Here is a 24,820-nt window from a genome sequence, read left to right on the forward strand (position 1 = left end):
CTTGGTCTCACCTATTATATTCGGTTCGGCTATAAGATGTTCAATTTCGGCATTTTTTCGGATTCTCCAACTGCCACCGTCTCTTTTCACGGGTCCCAGAATCTTAAATTTAGTTAATTTTAATTATTTTGCGGATTCAATCTAATTTCTCGCGATTTCAATATCACGAATATTTTTCAAGTATAATTTATCATCATCATCATCATCATCATTAGGCCTATATCTTTACAGATGATTTAAGTAACCACTTCGTTATGGGCGTATTCCATCACATTTGTTGCAAGAAAAAAATATATTAGAATCTGCACCAAGGCGATCCTCATTGTGCCTTACCTACTGCCCCTTTCCGGGCCATGTTTTGAAACTATTAGCTTAACCACCAGAATCCAGAGTATAATAAGATTACAGTTTTTGATTGCTACTTATTCCCTAAAATTGTGTAAGTTGGTATTATATTATGTACCTACCTACCTATTTACATTTCGCTTTCTTTACTGAATGATTATTTAGGTTAAAACATCTAGATGCTGGGTAAATGTACCTAAGAACTTCGCTTTGTTTATTCATTTGATATGTAGACAAATAACTTTGTAACCGTAAAGATAAAGATTTGCCATTAATGTACTTCTCACGTTATTGTTAACGTATAATGCTAGCAGTTCCACGTAGTTATTTTGTGTGTATTATATCAATAGGTAGACATACGGTGTCGGTATTTGTTGAACGTTATCTTAGCTGAACGAACCTGCAGGTTCTTTCTTCAAACTTCTAAACGTTTTAACAACTCAATATTCGAGCACTTTCCAGCGTCATTCAGCAGGAAATTATTCATAGTTACCTATTACTATTACTAAACAGGAATCAGGATATTGTGCATCGCAAGTACAAACGAGTAATTAATTGGCCATACTATACCTATATAAAATTAAGTCACTGGCGCCAGGGGCGGCTCACTCCGCGATTCTATCGCCGCGCTACAAGTACATGCTGGCGGCCGCGAGTTCGCGGCCTAATCAGGGGAGGCGCGCGTTCTCACGGAACGCACGTTCGTACTTTCTATTCTTACTTTACGTCGCGAGTTTTTTTTAAGGTTCAATAGGCGATGTCCGCATGTGGAATAGGGTGGAGCGAAAAAACACTTTTCTGGAATTAGCAAACCTAATAGTTATCAATCAATGCCCCTTAGTCTATGAAGCCTTTGTGCAAATTTTCAGCTTTTTAAATTAACATCTTCTGCCTCCGCACTAGGTTTGAAATTTTGAAAATCTCATACAAACCTAAAAATTCAACTTTTAGATAAAAAATGTTTTTCGGCAGTATTATGTTCAGTATACATTATTGATACATATTATTACAAGAAACTACCAAAAATTGCGAAAATAGCGTTAAAAATCGCCAATTTTCAGTATTTTAGCGGCTATTTTGGCGAATGTACTGAAACTAGACAAACTTTGGCGATTCTTGGCGCTATTTTCGCAACTTTTTGTAGTTTCTCATAATGATATGTATCAATAACATATACTAAACATAATACAGTCGAAATTTTTTTTTATCTGAAAGTTGAATTTTTAAGTTTGTATGAGATTTTCAAAATTTCAACCCTAATGCGGAGGCAGAAGATGTTGATTTAAAAAGCTGAAAATTTGCACAAAGGCTTCATTGACTAAGGGGCATTGATTGATAACTATTAGGTTTGCTAATTCCAGAAAAGTGTTTTTTCGCTCCACCCTAATTGTGGAATGACTAATGATGCTTAGTTAAATAGACATCATGAATAAAATAGGACAATTTTACACATATCTACTATTGATTATGTCCCACGGAAAAGTTCAATAAGGCTTGTGATGTTGGGACTTACAAAAATATATAAATACTGTATATATACCTAGAGAGTACCCAAAACTTGACTATAATAGTATAACATTTTATCTGATATTAATTCGTTTTAATCCATAGGCAACCTTATCGTCCGACGCTGCGCACGTGCGGCTCCTTTCTTTGTTAGAATTTTGTAGGCATTTAAAAAGGCGGCATTTCGTGAACATCAAAGCAGTGGGCCTTCTGTACTTGTACTATTATATATTCTGTGCTGGCGCATAAGATGGCCAGTTATTTTATTATTTCATTTTTAATGCCAATAAACTTGCAGTTTTTTTAGTAATAATGAACATAGACAGTACAGAAGGCTAGGCTTCACAAAATGTCACCACTGAATGGGCCGCGAACTCGCGTCCGCTGGCATGTACTTGTGGAGTGAGCCGCCCCTGCTTATTCAGTACCTTATACCTACAGAGTTTAACAAAAAGAGTGTGGATTCGGTAAAGCGTATGGATACTGGATAGTCGGTATTATCCTAAGGAAAATAAATTAAAAAATACAGGAAAAATATGAATTTTTGTTCCAAAAAAGATATCCACGGGCAGGTGATCCAAGTTGGCCGACCTTCCATAAAGGCCTAATCATTTTCGGGGTAAGTATAATTATTATCTTCTACCTAAGTACCTATATACTTATTCTAATGCGGATATTTGACTCAAATTAGATGCCCACTATTTCTGTTACACTTCGGACGTACGTCACAGCGTTGGGTTTGGGATGTTACAAGTTCACTAGTAAAAATAAAACAGTACGATAATTCAACAAATATATTTATACAAATTGTTGCAAAGGGAAAACCCTGGTTAAAACACTCGTCTATTTCACTAGGCTACGTAACATTGCTTGCAATCCTTTCATATTTCCTAATCTAGGAGTGTAATTCGTTTTTAATCCCTGTATTACAAACCTTACACATATTTTCACTATTGTCACCTCCGCATTACATCCAAATATTGGCATTACCTACTGCCTACCAACGGATAATATGTATACACATCAGTGACTTTCACCTTTTCACAAGTCACAACGCGAACTCTTTACACTCAAGAGTCCTATTTTTTGATTTCTTGAATCTTGCGATCCCCAAAAATGATTTGAATCCGACAGATGGATCAACCAAATCTTGAAAAATTATTGAATAACATGTAAAACGGAAAATAAACATGGTGTAACAAATTTTAGTTGAAAATAATTTTCTTGAACTATAATTAATAACTAAGTTTCATGAAAGTCATTTGTTGCTAATTAATTGTTCATAAATTCAAGATAATATGTGTGAAAGTCAAAGTTTAAATCCAAATATCTATTTCTTCAAACTTTATAGGTAAATCCGATTTTTTTTTAATTACTGTGATAATTTTTTTGAACTGTAGGCTATATCCTATACTGATCAACATTTGTTCAGTGACTTTTAAAAATTATGAAGTCTTTAAATTTTTAATTTTTCATACAAAATAAATATTAGCTTCAATGTACGCCATTATTATTGTCATTGACGTTGTCTGTCACACTTTAGACTTAACAGAATTCGCAATACATTACCTCTTAGAAAAAACTTTCAAGGGTGATAAAAATCAAAATACTTACAAGTTATTTTTAAAAGTCGCCGAACAAATGTTGATCAGTATAAGGAGAATAGCCTAGAGTTCAATTATTCGCCTTTGTTATAGGCCCCACTCTGTAAACTGAAAATGCCAAATAATCCCAAACTCTTATCAATTTATTCTTTCATTTCAAATATTTGCTTCGTTTTACTTTAGTAAAGGAATATAGCAAGCAATTAACATAACATTTTAATATGGCACTGTGGTATCCACACTCAATACACACAAAAAATCATAGTCATAAACAAAACAACTTATGAAATAAATAAAATAAGGCAGTACATATATACATACAACCATTCCAATATCTATATCAACAAGTAATAAAAACGACTTCCATTCATATTTAGATTGATGTAAATATTTTTTAATATTTTTGCAATGACCAGCATCTTAAACTAACACAAAAAATATATTGGCAGTGATTTCATAAATGGTATGATTGCACAAATATCTCGTAATTATATGTATGTTATGATTGAAATAAATAAAACCATTTTCATTTTGCATTATACCGCGCTGTAATGTACTAGAGTTAGTACACAGTCACAGGCGTTTTCTTACTTAAATAAACGTCCAAAATGAGGATCTGTGTTTACTGACGTTTTTGTTTGAAGAAACGTCATCAACCTGACAGGACTACATATCGTATTCGGTTCTAATTAGGTATTTGCGTTTAAAATTTGTAAGTACTTATACTGCTGTCAGTTAATCGAACCGTAGTAGTCCAGTACAGCGCAGAATCGCAGTAACTCTGGACAAACTACCCCTTCCCTTTCAAATTATTTAAGCAAAAAGGGCACGTTATTCACTATTTTTTTGGCGGTATAATTTTAAGTGAGTAAATATACAAGAGCGGAAATATTGTTACCAGTAGAAATCTTTTTCCACAAGGTACCTTTATCAACATCGCCAAATTTGAGTGTATGTGACGATTTTGATATGAGTACGCCGGTTGACATAGGACAGGGCGATTTTAACAATCCAAAGTACAAAAGAATACCCGATGACTATGATTTCTTATTTACAAGCTCTAGAATACGCTAATATACCACAGCCACAGCAGTAATTCTTATTCTAAGTTAAATAATTATAGTTTATGTTAAACACATAAAAAAGTATAAAAGGCCTTGTAAGCATAGTATACAAACGGCATTTGGAACTTTCCATCCCAAAGAGGGCATGTATTGTATATAAAATAGTATACAGTATAATCTATAATAAGTACCACTCATTCAATAAGGCACGAACATTACAACTAGCAAACCTTTAAATAATATAAAATCACTCTGCATAATGATATGCAATTATTATTACGTTGTTAGGTGTAAAAGTCTTAAAATATGTACTCAGTACCTACTTGTAAGTTTGTTACACTAGGGTGCATGCAATTTGTATATCAAGAAGGATCCAAAAATTAGTTGATGTATAAAATAGTTTATAGCAAATACCTGCTACCTTCGTATTGTAGATAATTTCAAAATTTTACTTAGATTTTATGGAAGACGGATTAGGAGGAGCCTCTTGGAGACCCCTAGTGTTTTCACTCGGTAAGTACAAATCTATTCTTAACAATAAAGTACGTTTTGGCTTCCGACCATATCCACTAACAACTGGACACTGACAAAACTGTCACTACGATAAATATTTCGAGTCTTTGTACTTTCTAAAATCTAATTCTATATTTAAATGCAAGATCTGACTTAACTGAGCCGTTGCAAAGCAATCTCTAGCATTGTCCAATTCTACTGGGAATGTTTCTACTTATGAATTTCGTATTCGAGGTATCGTCCGATATATCTGAACGGTTTAATTTGTACATTTCATAGTCACGTGGTCGCCTGAGATTCATCCGCAGGGTGTAACGCACACTATTCGACCGGGGTTTTGGCACCTTGTCTTTATTGAACCGGGATAAGTCCGGTGTATCATGGTCCCGCGTGGTCCGGGAGGGATCAGACTTTGGGGGGCGGCGTGGCGAGCTTGGAGCGCGACTTCTCCCACCGGCTGATGTAGTCGATAGGGTAGCACATCAGGGCTGAGAACAGCAGGAACCCGCCAGCCACGTAGAATGGGACGATGAAGTCTCCCGTCATGTCCTTAACAGCTCCTGCAAACAGTCAATGAGTTAGCGGTCTCTTAATTTTTTTAAGAAAAATCAGCCAGAGAATAAATGTTTTAATACAACATTTAAAATACTTATAACATTTGTCTGGTGTTACATAGTACATACACATATTCTTTAATCTCTAAATAACTGATAGGGTAAAGGCACCAGTAGTCAGCCTCAAATCGAAAATTCTATTTTCAAAGCCGTCTAATTTGATCTCCAATAGACCGATTTGAATGATTCATGTTTTTATAGTCCAAGAATTTAATTAAGTTTAGTTTTTGAAAAGAATAAACCTTAAGTTGTTGTTTGTTTTAGAAATATTTCGTTAAATATAATAAAAGGGCGTTTTTGCTAGTACTCAGCCCCCTGAGCACCAACATACAGCCTACTAAGTACCCAGTTCCCAGCCCTCGGATTTGAAAACAAAAAGAAGTCTTAAATCCTATAGTCAGCCGGTGAGGCTGACTTCTGGAATTGTGACGTATTTCCTTGAACCCAGTGGTCAGCCGCAGGTGGCTGACTATTAGATTTTGTGTAAAAAAGTAGTTTCCAATAACCAACCCCCTTAAAAATCTGGTTTTCACATACATTTTTATTATTTTTTTACTTTATTCAGATAGTTTAAGTATTAATTAAGCGAAAAAGTTCTTCTTCTTTAACCAAAAAATCATAATTTGGCTGCTAACATCTTAGCAAAATACCATGTGACATTCTAAAAAAAAATGGCGAAAGCACATAACATAATGCTTCATGTCAGAAGACTGCACCTCTTTGAAATTTTTTTGTGCTTAATTCTTGAAATAAATTGTAAATCTTAAGATATTTTACAATTACAATTTAATAAATCTATGATTTTATCAAATTTTTACACGAATTTGACAAAAACTTTGATAATTACAGCCCGAAATGTACAAAAAAGGCTGACTACTGGCGCACGGCTGGGCACTGGTGCTTTTACCCTATAATATCCCTTACCCGCAATTGGAGCTCCTAATAGGGCGCCGAATCCTTGGAAGAGTAGGAAGAGCCCGAAGCAGTTGGTGAGCTGCTCTAGTCCGATATATTCTACCACCAAGATCGACCGAAGCGATGCGAAACAAGCTGCAAAAAAAGTAAGACCATGAATAAATAAGATTGAAAAAGGTACATAAGATCGTTTTTTGAAAAATTGTCTCATTTATACTACAATCTACGCGTCATGATATTTGTACTATTGCCTACCTATCTTTATCCAAGAATTTTTTTAGGCCTATTAGGGACCTTATTTGCAAATATTATGATGCCTTGAGAATTAATGCTTACCAACAGCAAGTCCAAACAAAGCGCAGTATGCAAACTGGAACCCGACATGGAAGCAGTAGCCACTGAACATAGTCGCTATTCCTCCAGCCGTCAGCGCAATATTGTTCAGCCACAGCGGAGATACTTTGGGCATCGATGACACAAGACCACACGTCATACGGCCCACGATATTCGCCACACCGATTGTCGACACCAACAAAGTGCTAGTGGTCGCATCAATGCCTCCTTTTTCCATCGCTCTTTGTTTGACATACATGTAAGGCACAAAGAAACCCAGCATCGTGAAGAAACCTGACAGAGCAAGAATCACGAATGTCGGTGATCGGAATAAGCTTACGTCCAACATGGTAGCGAGGGTTCGCTTCACTGCTTCTGGGCACAGACGGCATTTTCCTGACTCTTCTTCTTGAGCATCTTCCTTAGTTGGTACGTGAGTCACTGCCATGTGGTAACCGAGAGAATTCCGTGACGTGTACTGGGGTAGTCTGACCAAACTGCCGCTAAAGAAAATGTCGTCTCTGTATAGAGGCCTAGCGACGAGATCGGCGTGTGAATGGCGAGGCCTAACTTCTCTTTGTACAACTTTGATAGGTGCGCTGATGAGTGGCTCAGTGTTGTCAATATTGCTGTTGGAATCGTCTTCATCTTTCTCGGCGACCGGGCCCGTGATGAACATTGGTCTATTTCCTAGAGTATTCTTTATTGTTCCTGCAGTTGCTGATGACCGTCGGCTTAGATGAGAATTGCTGCCCCGGAAGACTTCCTCGGCGGTCGGGTAGCGAGTGTTGTTTGCGACTCCAACCCACGTGTGTGGACTAATTTTGTTACTGAATCTCATTTCAGCCGGCATCGAGATCCCGGAGTCTAGCTTGCTGTGTAGTTTGAGCATGGAGTTGAGCTTTTCGACGGCCTCCTCGTGCCGACGAGCGACGTCATCATCGCCGGATTGGTCTGCCAGCGCTACTCGCACCGGTTTTATGGGTCTGAACAGGGCACCGAAGGTAATGCATAGGAGAATGAATCCTGGAAAAAAAGAAGCCAAATTAAAATTGTTTCCTTTAGAGGTTGATAATTCATAAAAATTAAAATATGGTTTTGTTTGCATACCTCACAGAATTAGATTTAGATAGAAGAAACGAGTTCATTTATTTGTATGGCGGCCGAGCGTGTCAGATTTTGTACTGAAGTTGTTACTTGCCTGTGATTTTAAATATGTCTCAGGCCCTTGAGTAAGTTTTATGTTGTTGCAATTAAATATCTTGTAACGAGGCATTTTTAATGTTTTTGTTGACTTCAATTTACAAAAATTGACGCCCGAAAGCTGCAAGCTGCGATTAAAGACGGACAACTCAGTGGATTTCACTGAGTTCATTTGACACGCTAAGTAGATACGTTTGCTTGATCTATGGTTTATATGACATCTGTGGCATACCTCCATATAGAACAACGGTGATCCTCCATCCGTAAGACTTGAGAAGGTATTCACCGAGCGGCGCGAACGCAAAAGTACCGACACCGGAGCCGCAAAGCGCAATGCCTGTGGCCAGGGCGCGCCAGCGTTCGAAGTAGAACCCGACTGTTAGCACCGCTGGCATGTAAATCATGCAGAAACCGATACCTGAAATAGAAAATTATACTTATTTTTTGCCTTAAAATTGGAATATATGTAAAAACATTATTTTATTTCTGGTCCTCTAATCACTCTATTGCAAAGATAACCTGCACAGATCTAATATCATATTCATACCCCCAATGACGCCATAGACTAAGTAGAGGTACTCGACGCTAGTCGCGAAGTAGGAGAGTCCGAATGCAATGCTACTAATGATGCTGCCAATGATGGTGACCACTCGAAAGCCATACCTGAAAAAAAAACGGAATTAAGTTACTTCTCTGTTTTTATAACCATTTTATGGCAAGATACATCATTTAACATTATTTCTATGCATTTTGGTAAGAGGGTGAATCAACTTTTTCTTGCCTGTTATTGCCATGGTTACGATCCCCTGAGTCACGCTGGTTTTATGCAAAATTATGCTACTGAAATTATGCAAGCAAGCATGTAGTCCATGTTTGTAGGTGGCAAATTAAGGAAAGGGCTTGTTAACACCAGAAAAATGCATGTTTGCATAGTTTAAGTAGCATAATTTTGCATAAAACCAGCGTGACTGAGGGGACCGTAACCATGGCAATAACAGGCAAGAAAAAGTTGATTCACCCAAAGAGCATTTTTTTTGCATTGGCAGCCCAATCGAGGCTTGAACAACAAGGTATATCGGTCTGTCATCTGTGCCACACTTGTCCCAGCCTGACAGATCGGATAACAACCCAGTATAAAACTTTCTGCATTCCTTCAAGGTTTACAATGGCGCACCGTGTTCGATTCGATAGGACATAGGTTGCGACTGTTGCGAGGTAGGGCGAGAAGGAAATAAATAATTCGAGTTAATGGATTGTTCCAAAATCTTTGCAAGTCGGTGTATGTCAATAAAATCTTACTTGTTAGCTAAGGCCGAAACGAAAGGCCCTGCCAGAAGGTAGAAGCCGGCCAACAGAGACTGCACAGGCGCCACTTGACCGTCACTAGCCTGAAACCAGAAAATTATAATAGTAGTACGAAATTTTTAGTATCCTAAAATTTCTTTCACTAGGATGGGGGATGAACAAGATAAAAGTGCTAAATTTAGTATCTAGGTACCTGGGTAATCCACGTAAAAGTCACGTGAGTCACGACTTCATTGCGTGTTTATTTGAACCACAGCTGCAAATTAAAGGAACTATGCATATATCGGGAAAGTAACACTTATTTAGAGATAGATTATAACTTGAACTTGCGACGTGAATAAATGGAACATGCCATAAAATCGTGACTCATGTTACTCTTGCCGCCGATTGACCCACCTCCTTATGGCACTGGTATAGCTTGTATTCCTTAAGTACCTAATTGTTATTACATCATTTAGAGGCAGCGCACACTATGTCCACTAGTCGCCACCACTAAACGCGACCACCAGTGATTTGGTCAGGTTCAGACGCGGCCACTCAAACGCTCGGTGTGCGCCGATGCTATACAAAATGTATGGAGAAACGCGTCCGCAGCTACTAGTGGCCGCCACTAAGTGGCCAATGTGCGGGGCCCTTAACTCACAGTTTACAGTTATTTTAATAGATATTGTCGGTATTACGGAAGCCAACTTCACTTTTTAAAGTCTCAGAAAAGTCGAGCAATTAAGACTAAAGTGATATGGAATCTCTATTTCCTGCTCAACGAAGGCTTATCGACGGGGAAGTCCGGCTTCCGACACCGCACCCTACTGACCTTAGTTTACAATTTTACATGTCAAGTGGCGTTATCTAGTAAAAGGTACCATTGTCATTTTAAGCATATAAGGTATTTAAATCAAGATACGGGCAAATGTCGTCCTTATGATAAGCGACAATTTGATATATTTTACTTGATAACGTCACGTAGGTATACCTACTGACTTTTTCTCATCATCGTGAACACCAAACTGTTGTAGTAATAGTACATTACATCAGAGGCCGGGAAAATGAGGATTTCCTGCCAAGTGGGTATATACGGCCGAGCGAGCGTGCGAGCGAGGCCGGATAGGGATACGAGGCCGGGAATCCGTTTTCACGCCGAGGCATGTATAGTGCTTTTCTCAAACATACAATGAAATAAAAAAAAATGCTCTAAAGGACAATATTTTATAAAAAAAAGTTACTTTGCAGGCCTAGGACTGAAAAATAATATGAGTTGTTGCGCCCAAAAAGCGATACTTCCCAGCCCATTTTAAGGAACGTAAAGACAATATTTCATTGCATGTTTGAGAAAAGTAATCTTTATGAGCTACAAACTAAGGTTATAAATATAAAGCTAAGCGAGGTTGGGATAGTATGATATTGGACATTCACTGCAGTTTTAATGCGGTAATAAACAAATGACAAATATAATAGGTACTTATAATGTATATTTATTTTATCGGTTTACTACGAGATACATAACGAGTAATTTTCCATTATTTTGATTGCTACTGCAGATAATTATACAGGAAGAGTTAAGATGACATCTAAAAATTATTGAACTTGGTTTATATTATTAAATGTTATTATTCATCACATCACACACACACACACATCACATACAATCACGCCTGTATCCCATAAAGGGGTAGGCAGAACACATGAAACTACTAAAGCTTCAGTGCCACTCTTGGCAAATAAGGGGTTGAAAGAAAACGAAACTGTGACATTGCAGTGACAGGTTGCCAGCCTCTCGCTTACGCCACAATTTAACCCATATCCCATAGTCGCCTTCTACGACACCCACGGGAAGAAAGGGGGTGGTGAAATTCTTAACCCGTCACCACACAGGTATACAATATTTGTTGGTAATATTGCACATATAAAGGAGTGTACAATCTCAATGTTCTAATGGGTCGGCAACGCGCATGTGACACCCCTTTGAGTTGCAGGCGTCCATAGGTTGCGGTGACCACTTTACATCAGGCGGGCCTTATAATACCTGTTTGCCACCGACGTGGTATAAAAAAAACATATGTGGCATAGTCTTTTTTGACAGCGCCCTGTAAAAGCTACAACCAAGGAATACACTTCGCGTATGAGTAGGTACCTACGCAGCCTATTACGCTTAATGTAAAATTAATTGACAATTTAACGATCGGTCTGGCTCAGTCGGTAGTGACACTGCCTGCTAAGCCGCGGTCCTGGGTTCGAATCCCGGTAAGGGCATTTATTTGTGTGATGAGCACAGATAAGTATTTGTTCCTGAGTCATGGATGTTTTCTATGTATATGTTTATCTAAGTATTATACCTATCGTCGCTTAGCACCCATAGTGCAAGCTTTGCTTAGTTTGGGGCTAAGGTGATCTGTGTAAGGTGTCCCCAATATTTATTTATTTATTTACATATCTAAACCTACGTATAGGAATTTTATTTAGGGGTTACACCCAAATATAACCCCAAAAACTTATCCAAGGTAACATAATGTACATACATAGGCATTTGAGCGACTCCTTGTAAAAGTCGTCTGCGATTCTGTACCTACGAGTACCTACAGTCCTACAATACCTACATAGGTATACATATAATGCACGCGTCGTGTGTGGCCCTTGTGCACTTGTGCAGGCTAGGCTAGATTTGTTCTAACGGGAACCCATTCCTCCTGCATTCCAAGCGTCGCTTCACAAGCTTTTGAGGGCGTCGGCAAGCTAATCTATGAGTCTTAGTTCCAGCTCGGTACAGTCCCCGATATATCGAAACTAAAGCTCTCACAAATATATGAACACCTCTATTGTCAAAGCGTTAGAGTGCGTAGGTATACAGATGTTTCTGAGCACTTTGTCTGTTTCGATATGTCTGATGGCAACTTTACTAACAGGCATTAACTTTTAGCAGAACGCATGACTTTTAAATAAGGTAAAGGAATTGCAATTTAACAGTTGATCGTACAGAGGTATGAATCATGCATGTGTTGTGTGATTGCCTGATTGGATCTCAACTCATTAAACCATCACGACCTGCAAAGCTGAGGCCTCGGTTGGACCTTAGCTTTTATCCGATTAGAAGAGGAAATTAATATGTAAGTTATTCGTAAATACAAACTAGAAAAAATACGTAAATAAGTACCTATACAAAGAAGAAATTGCATCGAAATGGTCTGCTTGTACAGTCACCGGCATAAATAAGTGATGATTTCTGTATAGTATGAATTTTCTGAGATGAACTTTTCGGTTTTGCCCTAATCTGTTAAACAAAGGCCTTTGTTTCTATTATTCGCGGCGGTTAGCTCCCGTTTCCACAGCACGTGCTAAAGTCTCAGTGTAGTTAAAAAGCAACTATCATGATAGCAATAAGGTTCAAATTTATTAAACAGTTTGAAGTGTGCAGGTAACTTTTTTTGAAGATGACAAAACGTGTTATCTCCGAAAGGGCTTTTTATGGATTTGAACCTTATTGTTATCATGATAGTTGCTTTTTAACTACACTGAGACTATAGCACGTGCCGTTTAAACGGGAGCTAACCGCCGCGAATAATAGAAACAAAGGCCTTTGTTTAACAGATTAGGGCAAAAGCGAAAAGTTCATCTCAGAAAATTCATACTATACCTAAATCAGTGTGTGCACATTAGTAATTAGTTACCCTAAGTTTAGTAAGTGTAGTTATAGTTCCATTATACTTAAATGTTTTTAGTGAGAGCTGTTTAGGAAATAAGCGAATGTTTTACTGTGTGTTTGAAACATTGTCTCCTGCTCGTTTATTTCTGTTTGCTTTCCAAATAAATAAAAATAAAAATAAAATAAAAAACATCTTGTTTGAAATGTCATATCAAATTGTCAAATGATTAAAAGCAACAAGGTACAGAAATCATCACTTTTATTTATGCCGGAACTGTAGCACGTTGTTGCACTGAGTTCCAGTAGTTAGGTAATCCATACTAATATTATAAATGGGAAAGTGTGTGTGTCTGTTTGTTTGTCCGTCTTTCACGGCAAAACGGAGCGACGAATTGACGTGATTTTTTATGTGGAGATAGTTGAAGGGATGGAGAGTGACCTAGGCTACTTTTTGTCTCCAGGCAAAAGCTAGTTAAATGTAATATTTATTTATGAAATTATGATGTGTATAGGCAAATAGTATCTGAATATTATTACTATACTATTAAATAAGACCGAATTTGCGTTATACTGAAACCAAAGTCTATGTTTAAACGCAAAGGAATAAAGTCGTTTTATCACTGTTTTGGTTTCCATACATGACTAGGATAAGCCGCGGCCATTGATTCCTATTTGACGTTTATCGATCGATCGAAGCGCGGGAGAAAATCAATAAATTACATAAATCGATCTAAGAAATAGCGGTAAATGTGTCTGACACAGGACGCTATACTCTTAATTGGCAGTTTTACTAGTAATTAATTATAATAAGGTATATTGATTGATTGAGGAGATTAGCCTTAAGTGGTTTAATGACATCAAAGTTCGTACTTAGAACTTAACCGGCCAATTATCTTCATCATAGAAGATAACTATGTAGCTATGTACTGTGTAGGTAGGTAGATATATAAAATAATATATCTAGAGGTGCAGCGAATTGAAATTGCCTGAGTATTCTTATCGTATTAAAAAAAAATATTGCGTTACATGTATAAATCAATACTGACCTTGGAAAACAAATAATTTAGTGACTCTACTCAAAGAATAATCGATTAATCAATGAATTCACTGATTTATATTAGGAAAGACCTGATTGTTAATTATTTATCTGTAATTAGTGTACAACGTAATACCGGTGTAACAATGCCTTAAATAGATGCCTAAAATAAATAATAAATTAGGTAACAATGTACAACAATTACACGTGTAAAAGGATTCCATTTAACCATAAATTAAACAAACTAAACAAGCCAAAAAACAAATAAATATAACTAAACCAGTACGCTTTTTTGCAATGAGTATTCTAAAAACAAAAAAATATCGAAACATATGTAAGCTGCATATTTTTCATGATTTCTACAAAAAATAAACTTTATTCGTTTTCAGAAAAATCGAAAGGGTTTTAAGTTACGTTTAACCGTAATATTGCAATACGGTTTATGCGCGTTAACGCATTAAAGCTTTGACATATAATTACTAAACCATATTTTGATTATAGCCGCAATGTTATTTCCTTGGTTGGGACAACCATACCTCTACCACGACTATTACACGTTTTAGCATAGGTACAGCCGAGTTCATAAATATCTGTACATTTCCTCACCTTAACTCGTAGCAATAAGGTGAAAAAATGTACACATATTAAAATTTATGAACTCGACTGTACCTACGTTACTCGATAGTGTAAACGTGACTAAAAATTTATGCATTTTTGGTAAATAAAATCTACCCTCAAAAAGCTCCTTATGCCAGTTGAGGGTTTTTAACCCTTCGTCTGTGTCTGTCAAAAAATTGTCATAAAACAATTAACTTTGATATATTATTTTAAAGTCCAAAGCCTTATGTTAGGATCCTTTATCAAACACAGACGAAGAGTTAAAAATATTACACGACTAAAAAATAAGGTTAAAGACAGGTCGCTCAGTGACAGATTCGCTTGATATTGGTATTTGATTGATTAACCGAGGAATGTCGTAACTACCCTAAAATGTATTTATTATTTCTTTACATTCTTTTTAATACCCAAAAGCACTCTGCACTTATAGTACGTAATAGAGATGGGCCGAATATGGACTTTGCCGAATACGAATATTCGGCCGAACATTCGGTTCAGATCTTACTGAACCGAACATTCGGCCGAATATTCGGTGCGCTATATTTTTAAAGCTGATGTAGAGTTTAAAACTTTTAAACGAATGGTAATGAAAATAGAAAGTTACTAGTGTTACTAAGGCGCCTACTGTTCTTATCAATAGAAGGATACTTAAAATTTTGTTTTTTCTTGACCTATATTTTTGTCATAAAATACGAAATGTTATTGATATTTTTAAGAATATATTTAGCTCTATGTTTGTAGTTCGTTGGAATGTTGAAATAGGATGGCATTATCCGGTGAATTACGAAACAACTTGCGTTTTTTAACATTTTCTTTATTCGGTAAATATTCGGCAATGTAACCGAACTATTCGGCCGAATACGAACATTGACAAACTTGCCGAATATGCCGAATACCGAATATTTACCGAATATTCGGCCCATCTCTAGTACGTAAGTAACTGTTTTAGGCCGCTGTTCAGTTCAGCAGTTCACTTTCTCCGTGACGGTTGCTCCATCGAGTAAAGTATTTTAAAACATGGACAACTCACGGTAGAACCTCAGTTATGTAAATGAACTGTAGCCGGTCTGAACGGCGAGGCACAGTAAATCAGTAGACGCTGGCTTGACCCTGCACGGTTTGCATTGCAAATCGTGAGAGCCAACTGAAACCGATGTCATTTTGTATTATCACACTTATTGAAAAATTATTGAACATTGCAAACGCATTGCAGACGTTTAAAAATCGCTATTTTTAACCCCCGACGCAAAAACGATGGGGTGTTATAAGTTTGACGTGTCTATCTGTCTCTGTGTGTGTCTGTCTGTGGCATCGTAGCTCCCGAACAGATGGACCGATTAAGATTTACTTTTTTTTGTTTGAAATCTGAAATAGTCTTTTGGTTTTTTCAAAATTTTTAGTTTGTGGTTAGATTATTTAATTACTAGTAATACCTAAACTCAATCAGTATTTGGGTTACCTAATCTCAAACCAAAATATACCAGCTTACTTCTTTCCCTTACCCTTTCTACCCTAATTGTTGTACCAGAAATAACATGTTACTCTTCACAGGATGCAATAGTTATTTGTTTTACAAGGGGGCAAAGTAGTTGTTTAACCGCACGTGCCAATATTGATACCCGAGCAAGCGAAAGATTCCAATATTAAACCGCGAGCGTAGCGAGTGGTTCATAAAATGGAATCTTGAGCGTTGCGAGGGTTTCAAGGCTCGTGCAAACAAACTTTGCCATCGAGTGAAACATAAAATTTTTCACCACACCAACACGAACAAAATACTGACTATAAAACATCAAATTAAATCAAATCCATCAATTTATTCAATATTTATGATTCAAAATCATCATGTATAGGTAAATTCTACCAGACAGCCCAAGACATCAAGTTAAAATTTGTATGAAATTACTTTTCACTCTTGTGGATAAAATGCAATTTTGCTATCTGTGTAGCGATAGCAAAATAAGCCTTTAACAGTTGGTGTGGTGAAAAAATCTTTGACACGCAAATAGTAGGATCGTGTAATACATTTTTGTGCCTTCCGCTCCGTTTTGTTATTGCTGGTGATTGTTTCCTAGATATATTTAAACGGCAAAATAGCCCTGGCCACATTAAATTTATAAAATAAATGAAAAATCGTCAGCGCTATCCCGAGCTAAGTATATCAATTTCAATATTTATCATCATCATAAACGCCGACCTACGAAATCTATTTAAAATAACTTATCTAGGAATAGATAAGCGATGAAACATTCAAACACAACGGCTTGTTGTATTTTAATGTTCCGTGCTTCCTACGCATGCGCTGCATTCATTCATGTCTGCGCACACGCGACCAAAAGAAAAATACACTTGAATATATGAAACTCCTAAGAACTTACGACGTTTCTCTTCTGTGGTTAGTATCCCGACGACATTATTAGCCAACTTGGACGGAAATTTTACGAATACATTTACCAGTTCTGTTATTAGCAATGTTAAAATTTTATCGCATTGAATGATAAACGGACAAAAATAACTGTTATGTAAATATAATTCGAGTATTTTAATAGTTATTTGTTATACAAGGGGGCAAAGTTGTATTTTAACGCCGAGTGTGGAATTGAAAAACGAGCAAGTGAAAGGATTCTATAGTTGAACCACGAGCGAAGCGAGTGGTTCGAGAATAGAATCCTGAACTTGCGAGTTTTTTAACACACGAGAAGTAAAATACATTTGCACCCGAGTGTAACACAAAACTTTTCCCCTCACTATAGCGAGGAAACTACAACGCAAAAAGTGCGTTTATCACTGCTTCCAGTAGTTCCACAGGTGGTAATTCATCTTTATTACTAGATTCACCTACTTTTATCAATTTTAAAGCAGTTAATTTGACTTTATTCAAGGTCAAATTACTTTATCCACTAGTGGATAAAATGCGTTTTTACCCGCTGGTATTAAAGGACAAAACAAGTGTTTCCGAGCTAGTGAGGGGAAAAACCCTTTTGTAGAGCTGTTTCGAAGATTGTTTCTCGTTTCTACTTATATTTTACTCTTAAAAGGTGATAATATATTAATGTACCTAATTTATAGACCTTAATAAAAAAAGTGGTTGATACTGTGTGTAATATACATATATTATTTTATTTTATTTAGCAGAGAAAAAAATAATTAAACTACTCATATAATAACAACGAATAAAAAAATGAGGTTGCACCTTACGCTCTGGTTTAAGCATGATTTTGCGACGCCTATAATAAATTGGCAAAGGCCTATGAGCGTCATCGCTTCTACGCATTATTTACCAGTCTCATAATTATTTAAATGGGCACATTTAATTGGCGTAAATAGATATATCATTGATCTGCTATTAGCCGAACTTTGCATTATTGTCCTTGCCTCCGCATTAAATGTACTGTGTTCGTCATTTCAGCAAGGCACGATTAAATTGTTTTGTTTTCACTTTTTAATCATGTCAGCGAAAATGTGAATGCGTCATGTCATGAATGTCATGATTTTAATTATTTGACATCAACAATCACTGACCATAATTTACTGAGATAAGTAATTTCGGTCAGAAACAGCCATATTTTTTTTCTGTTGTGTCAATATTAACGTCAATAGAAGCCATAAAAATAAATAAACTAATTTATCGTTGTTTGGATAGGTACTTCTGAAGATCGATCACGCTTATATTACTATAATATATTATTTAACATACATATATTATTTAAATCAGTCTGTTTTTATAAACAATTATGTGGAACTCAATTTACATTTAATTATAATTAGGTATTAAATTAGTTTTATTCCATTAAATTAATATTGCAGTTCTCAAACCTAACTATAGCTAGCGGTGACATTTTCCATATTATAAATCTAGTAAATAAGATTATTATTAAAATTTGGGTCTGAACTCCTAGGTATTGAGTTCTCTATAGGTACCTACTAATGTCGCTTAGAGCCACTTGCACCAACGAAAATTGAGGGTTAACCCGAGGGTTAACCGATCATTTTATATGGAATTTGACAGATGACAGCCCACTAACCCTGAGTTACGAGTAAGTGGTTGTTGCAAGTCAAGTGGCCCTTAAGGGATATCTCCTTTCCGTCGTCATCATGAAGATGCCATAGTTTTAATTCTGCATACGTTCGCAAAAAGCATCACGCAACAGTACCTATTTATGTGTAACCGAAGTGCATCGGACACACATAGCGACATTATTGTCTCAAAATAACTAGACGCCAGCACAGTTAGATCTTGGGCCGTCGCCAGAGGTATTACAACATGTCCCTGCTATTAAGAACATCGCGTGATGATAGGTCCACGGGAGTAAACACGCGTAACAGAGTGACAGTCTCGTGCAATTGTGCTGCGAGATTACAGTAGCGTTGCACGCAGTATCGCATTATTACCTCTGGCCGGTTGCCATGTAGATGGGATAAGAGGTCGGGAGATAAGTAGAAATCCATTATTTCAAATAAACAAACGAATGCTCACAAAAGTGTGAAAGGAATGAGTTATTATTGTAGGTATCACATGCGCTCTGCTCACGCACACGCCATCAGAACAGTTTTCAGATAAACCTGGTTCATATTTATGTAGTAGATTCTGGTGTCCTGAAAAAACTGAAATTGTTTGAATAATTATGTGGGTTACCCCACATATGTGATATTAAACATCGATTTTTAAACTCAGCTTAGAATTGGTTTCGAAACTAGTTGATAATAGGTACTTAGGTACCCGTCGCACTTACCCTATAGGTTCACAAAGTCTATTAGTAAAGTTATTTTTGGTTGAAATGACCCAAAATAGGTTGTTCTTCAGATTATGTGCTCTTCGATACATAATTGTTACTCTGTAACCTTTCCCCACTCGTGAGCAAGTTTATACAAATTATATTAAATAAATAAACGCGCATGTGCCCTGGAATGAGTTTTCCACGCGGTCCGTGGAAAATTTACGCATCTTACGAGAGAAAGTTTATATTATAATTAACAGTGCTATGAAGTTACTAATATAACCCAGATAATGAAAATTTAGACTAAATAATTTAATCTTATAGAAAAAGTAATGAAAAGTCGGAATTTTTTTATAAAATCCAATTTTTTTCTGAAACCCTTAACATCGACAGCTTCACGAGATAGTGGATTTCAAGATATACCAACTAGGTATTTATTCAGATTTTTTTCTTCGTAAATACAAAGCTACGTGCACTTAGTAGTGTTGTTGCCATATTTTTTCGGCTCTCCTGTGTAAAATCTATTGGGGTAGAATCAGTTTCAAAGGCCCCTGCTACATTCCACAAGGTTGCGTTTAGGTATACGTGACAAACATCGCCACACCTTCATGCACGTTGCCAATAGTAGTACTAGGTATTAGCAGATCAACAAATTTAGATTACTTATGTTTGGTTTGAAATGCACTTCGGGACATCCCGGCGTCAAGATAATGTTGTGGATACGATAGAGGTTCCCTCTAAAGTCCCAAAACCACTATACAAAAAAAAAAAAAACTTAGACTGACTGTGCCGAAAGAGAAGAGTCATGAGAATGTACAAGAGGAGAGAGGAGAAGGGAGAGGGTGAGAATGTAGATTCCACAACTCTTCTATTCGAACAGACTCTAATAGCTAGCCAATGTTCATCTCGTGTGTGCAATGGCAAACGTACTGACTGAATACGGCGAGCTAATTTAGTAACAATGTCTCGCTGTTTCCGAATTACTGGGGACGCTATTGCTATGTCTTGTATGGGAACCCTGCATTTTATGATTAAGCACTGAGACTTGGCACAGTTGTTCATTGGGTGGCCCTGAGTAGATAAAGATCGGGAGGCATCGAGAGCCCCCCTTAATTTAGGAGGGAGGAGGGGGTGAAGGCTGGCGCCTCCGCGCTTTCTTTGAAACCATATTTCTCTAAAACTATACAAAATAGGGCATGCGATATATCATTTTCGGATAAATGAAGGACGAGGAATTCATTTTTGGAACAAAAAAAATGTATTTTAGAACAAAAATACAAAATAAAATGGGAAAATCTGAAAACGAGATTTTTTTTATACATATTATTGCACATTTTATGAAAACTGTAATGGTTTTTTCTAAATAAAAAATATTATTTAATAGCTACATTTATCTAGTTTTAGAAAATGTATAATTTGTTATAGAAATATATTATACGACGAGTGATAAAAAATAATTTAGATCGCCCGATAGGGTGATTTGAATGCTCATTTCAATAAGTTTTGTCAATGATTTCAGGTATAATCACTATTTTTAAGACACGAAAGCCGTAATCATTGTATTTTATGGCTATTTTAGTGATTAATGTATTTAAAATAAAAAAATACAAAAATTAAAAAAAATGTGATAACTTTTTTTATAACATTATCCTATTTTGTTTTTTCTATACAATATATATCTAAAAGCAATAAATATGAATGAAAAGCCACATTTATGTAGTTTATAAAAATATATAGTTTGTTATATAAATATATTACGAAACGCGAGATAAAAAATAATGAAAGTGACGTGGCAGGGCGATCTTGATGTACGGTACGGGTCAGCTTGTATGATTCGATGAGGTGAGGTAAAGGTACTCAAAGCTCTCAAAAAGTGTAGTTATTTAGTTTTAGAGTAATTCAAATTAAACAACATACTCCTATATAGTCTGAATTTAACTATTTATATTACATGAAATGATCGATTGATATGATAGGTCAGATATATACATCTGATCCTAATACATCTTGTGAAATAGTAGTTATCTATATGATTTGCATAATTTATGGATAATTCTTACTTGACATATTTATTATTCCAGATCTGCGTCCTGTACTTTGGTTAACGAGTGCCGAAAATAGTTATTAACCAAAAAAGACCGCCAAATTAACAGCATTTCACCGACAAAAGCTGCCTTGCACCATTTTTGTAAGGGTTATAGGTATATCAAGGTGTCCATTTATGGGGTCAACTAAACCCAATTCAAAATTTGCCATTATTTGCTACTTGTGGCTGGACGAAAGTCTGTAACAATTGGGATTTGGGGGCCTACTTGCCCGCAACGTTGCCTGTTGCTGCAGAAACATGCCTCGAAATTGTCGGATGCAGGTGTAATAAACAGTGCCGCGTAAGGTGCAACCGTAAAAAAAGACTTTTTAAATTAAATGTTCGGAGCTGATGTGCTTATGCAGTGGATGTTGTGATATATACATAATTAAATTCAGACTATTCATGTTGTTTTATTTGAATAACTCAAAATAGCTACACTTTTTGAGAGCCTTGAGTACTAGCCCCGATACACATGTTTTCGTCTAGTCAGACCATTTTTTGAGGTTCTCCTTTGTACAAAAGCAATGTCCTAGTTCAAAAATCATTAATGTTTAATGCTAATACGAATCTAGTTTATTTTTTGTGGCACTATTGCGCAATAACTAACTATCATTGATACTGAAAGGAAGAATATGACGATTTTTATTTTATCTTTTATGGATGGGTAAAACCGATTTAAGGGGGCCCAAAGGAAGTAACTAAATTCTGCTAGTAAACTAAAAAATCTTCAAGCCTATGCATGCAGAACTGCTTTAGGAGAGGAGAACGTGATTAAGACATTTTTTTTGCAATATAAGTCACATGCAATTTTATTTTACAATCAAAATAAACTATATTATAGGACTTTTACAATTTTCTGTACTGGGTCGTGATATACCTACATGTGTAAACGTTATTAGAATAAGTATATTTCTGTATTACTAGACGAACTCCACTGCATAGCGGGTAGTACCTTTACTCGTACCTCACCTCATCGAATAATGCAAGCTGACCCGTACATTAAAATTTTCATTTTCATTATTTTTTATCTCGCGTTTCGTAATATATTTATGTAACAAACTATATATTTTTATAAACTGTATAAATGTGGCTTTTTATTGATATTTATTGCTTTTAGATATATATTGTGTAGAAAGAACAAAATAGGATAATGTTAAAAAAAATTATCACATTTTTAATATTTTTTTAAAATTTTTGTATTTTTTTTATTTTAAGTACATTAATCACTAAAATAGCCATAAACTACAATGATTACGGCTTTCGTGTGTTAAAAATAGTGATTATACCTGAAATAATTGACAAAACTTATTGAAATGAGCATTCAAATCACCCTATCGGGCGATGTAAATTATTTTTTATCACTCGTCCTATAATATATTTCTATAACAAATTATACATTTTCTAAAACTAGATAAATGTAGCTATTAAATAATATTTTTTCTTTAGAAAAAACCATTACAGTTTTCATAAAATGTGCAATAATATGTATAAAAAAAAATCTCGTTTTCAGATTTTCCCATTTTATTTTGTATTTTTGTTCTAAAATACATTTTTTTTGTTCCAAAAATGAATTCCTCGTCCTTCATTTATCCGAAAATGATATATCGCATGCCCTATTTTGTATAGTTTTAGAGAAATATGGTTTCAAAGGAAGCGCGGCGGCGCCAGCCTTCCCCCCCTCTTCCGTCCTAAATTAAGGGGGGCTCTCGATGCCTCCCGATCTTTATCTACTCAGGGCCACCCAAGGAACAACCTGTGCCAAATCTCAGTGCTTAATCATAAAATGCAGGGTGTTGTGCAATAGCGTCCCCAGTAAATCGGCACGTCTCGAGTTTGCATGGCGGCCATTGCTCTCCGCGAATGTGCACACGAGGTGAACTAGGGTTGTCTGTTTTTGAAATCTATACTAATGTTATAAATGGGAAAGTGTGTCTGTTTGTTTATCCGACTTTCACGGCAATACGGAGGGAAAAATTGACGTGATTTTTTAAGTGGCCATAGTTGAAGAGATGGAGGATGGAGGTGGAGGGCTATTTTTTGTCTCTTTCTAACCCCACACTTCCCTAAAATCAGGGGTGGATGTATGGAGCATTCCGCAAATTTAACGCGAGCGAAGCCGCAGGCAAAAGCTAGTTGAAAATAAAAATAGAAACTATGAGTAAGCAAGTCATAATCATAACAAATCGATACCTGAAATAATGAGAAATCATTCAAATAACCTAACCTAACCCACGTATCGATGGGTGGTCATAAATTTCAGCTTTAATTAGATTCCACCAAAAAATAGAAAGAAAAGGAGTCTACTTCATTCAGTCAGGAGCAATTGCAGTAATTTAAGTTTTGTCTATTCCGTAAGGTATGAAACATGTTGGTATGTATTTACAATAGGTACTTATTGATGTGATCCGTTTTATCGCCGGGTTTAGTGTATATTCACCATAAATAGAAATTACTTATGGATCGAGGAGATCTTGAATCAGCAATTGTAGACAGTATAATAAATTGGCGAAAAAAAAAACTGTGGAGCAATTACTGGTACCTATTACTCAAATAGGTAGATGAAAAAGGTTTTCCAATTCAGTATCCACTTTTTGTCGACCCTAACAAAACCGTCGAGTAGATTTCCAATGTCAAGTCGCTACGAAGCGCCATAACTTGCACAATTAATTGTCTGCCTCAGGCTTCAGTGACGTACAAACTTCGCATAATCAAATAAGGATATACCTACCTTTTAGATACGCACACACTTCTTGCGAAAATGGCGAATGACGTGGACTGTCTGATGGCTAAATATGCCGCCTCCGCCTAGTAAAGGGGGACAGCCCTTGAGTAACTGGGCGTTACGAGATATTAAGAAAGAGGAGGAGGAAATGTTCAGAAGTATGACGTTACAGCAAAACAGCGAGTCTAGAAGGGTTTTTCCTTTTTTTGTAATTTATAAAATTTCCCTAAATAAAAAAGACATTGACACTATTGTATTTAAATACCTACATACAAATAATAAAAACCCACCGTAAAATACTAAATGGCTTCTACGGGCTTTGAAGGCTGTGGAAGTGCATTTTTCAGGCGTAACCTATGCGCAATAAAATGTACATAACATACCTACTGCTAATGCACAAGTGCATAAAGGATATGGAGTTAGGGAACCATTTTTCGTACTCGCACAGTCAAGTTCATAAATATGTGTACACTTATTGCAGCGCGTGAAAGGGAAGAAATGTACACATATTAATGAACTCGACTGTACCTATGTACCTACTCGTTTTTTTATAGTAAAAAGTGAAGGCGAGTGAGATTGAGGTTTTTATTTACTAAGAAAT

General features: G+C 36.2%; 1 protein-coding gene across 2 annotated transcripts in view; it reads right to left on the reverse strand.

The window, feature by feature from the left end:
• Positions 1–3,637: 3,637 nt before the first annotated feature.
• The window catches only part of LOC125229463, a 60,762-nt gene continuing 39,579 nt past the window's right edge, over positions 3,638–24,820 (reverse strand). For both annotated transcript variants that reach the window (XM_048134307.1, XM_048134308.1), the window contains exons 4-9: positions 9,397–9,485; positions 8,645–8,760; positions 8,330–8,515; positions 6,898–7,920; positions 6,571–6,696; positions 3,638–5,592 (exon numbers count right to left, since the gene is read on the reverse strand). In XM_048134307.1, the coding sequence (XP_047990264.1) occupies positions 5,438–5,592; positions 6,571–6,696; positions 6,898–7,920; positions 8,330–8,515; positions 8,645–8,760; positions 9,397–9,485 (1,695 nt within the window). In that variant the 3' untranslated portion in view covers positions 3,638–5,437. The remainder of the gene's footprint in view (positions 5,593–6,570; positions 6,697–6,897; positions 7,921–8,329; positions 8,516–8,644; positions 8,761–9,396; positions 9,486–24,820) is intronic.

The sequence above is a fragment of the Leguminivora glycinivorella genome, chromosome 9 (assembly GCF_023078275.1).
Source record: "Leguminivora glycinivorella isolate SPB_JAAS2020 chromosome 9, LegGlyc_1.1, whole genome shotgun sequence".
In the NCBI taxonomy this organism is placed as follows: Eukaryota; Metazoa; Arthropoda; class Insecta; order Lepidoptera; family Tortricidae; genus Leguminivora; species Leguminivora glycinivorella.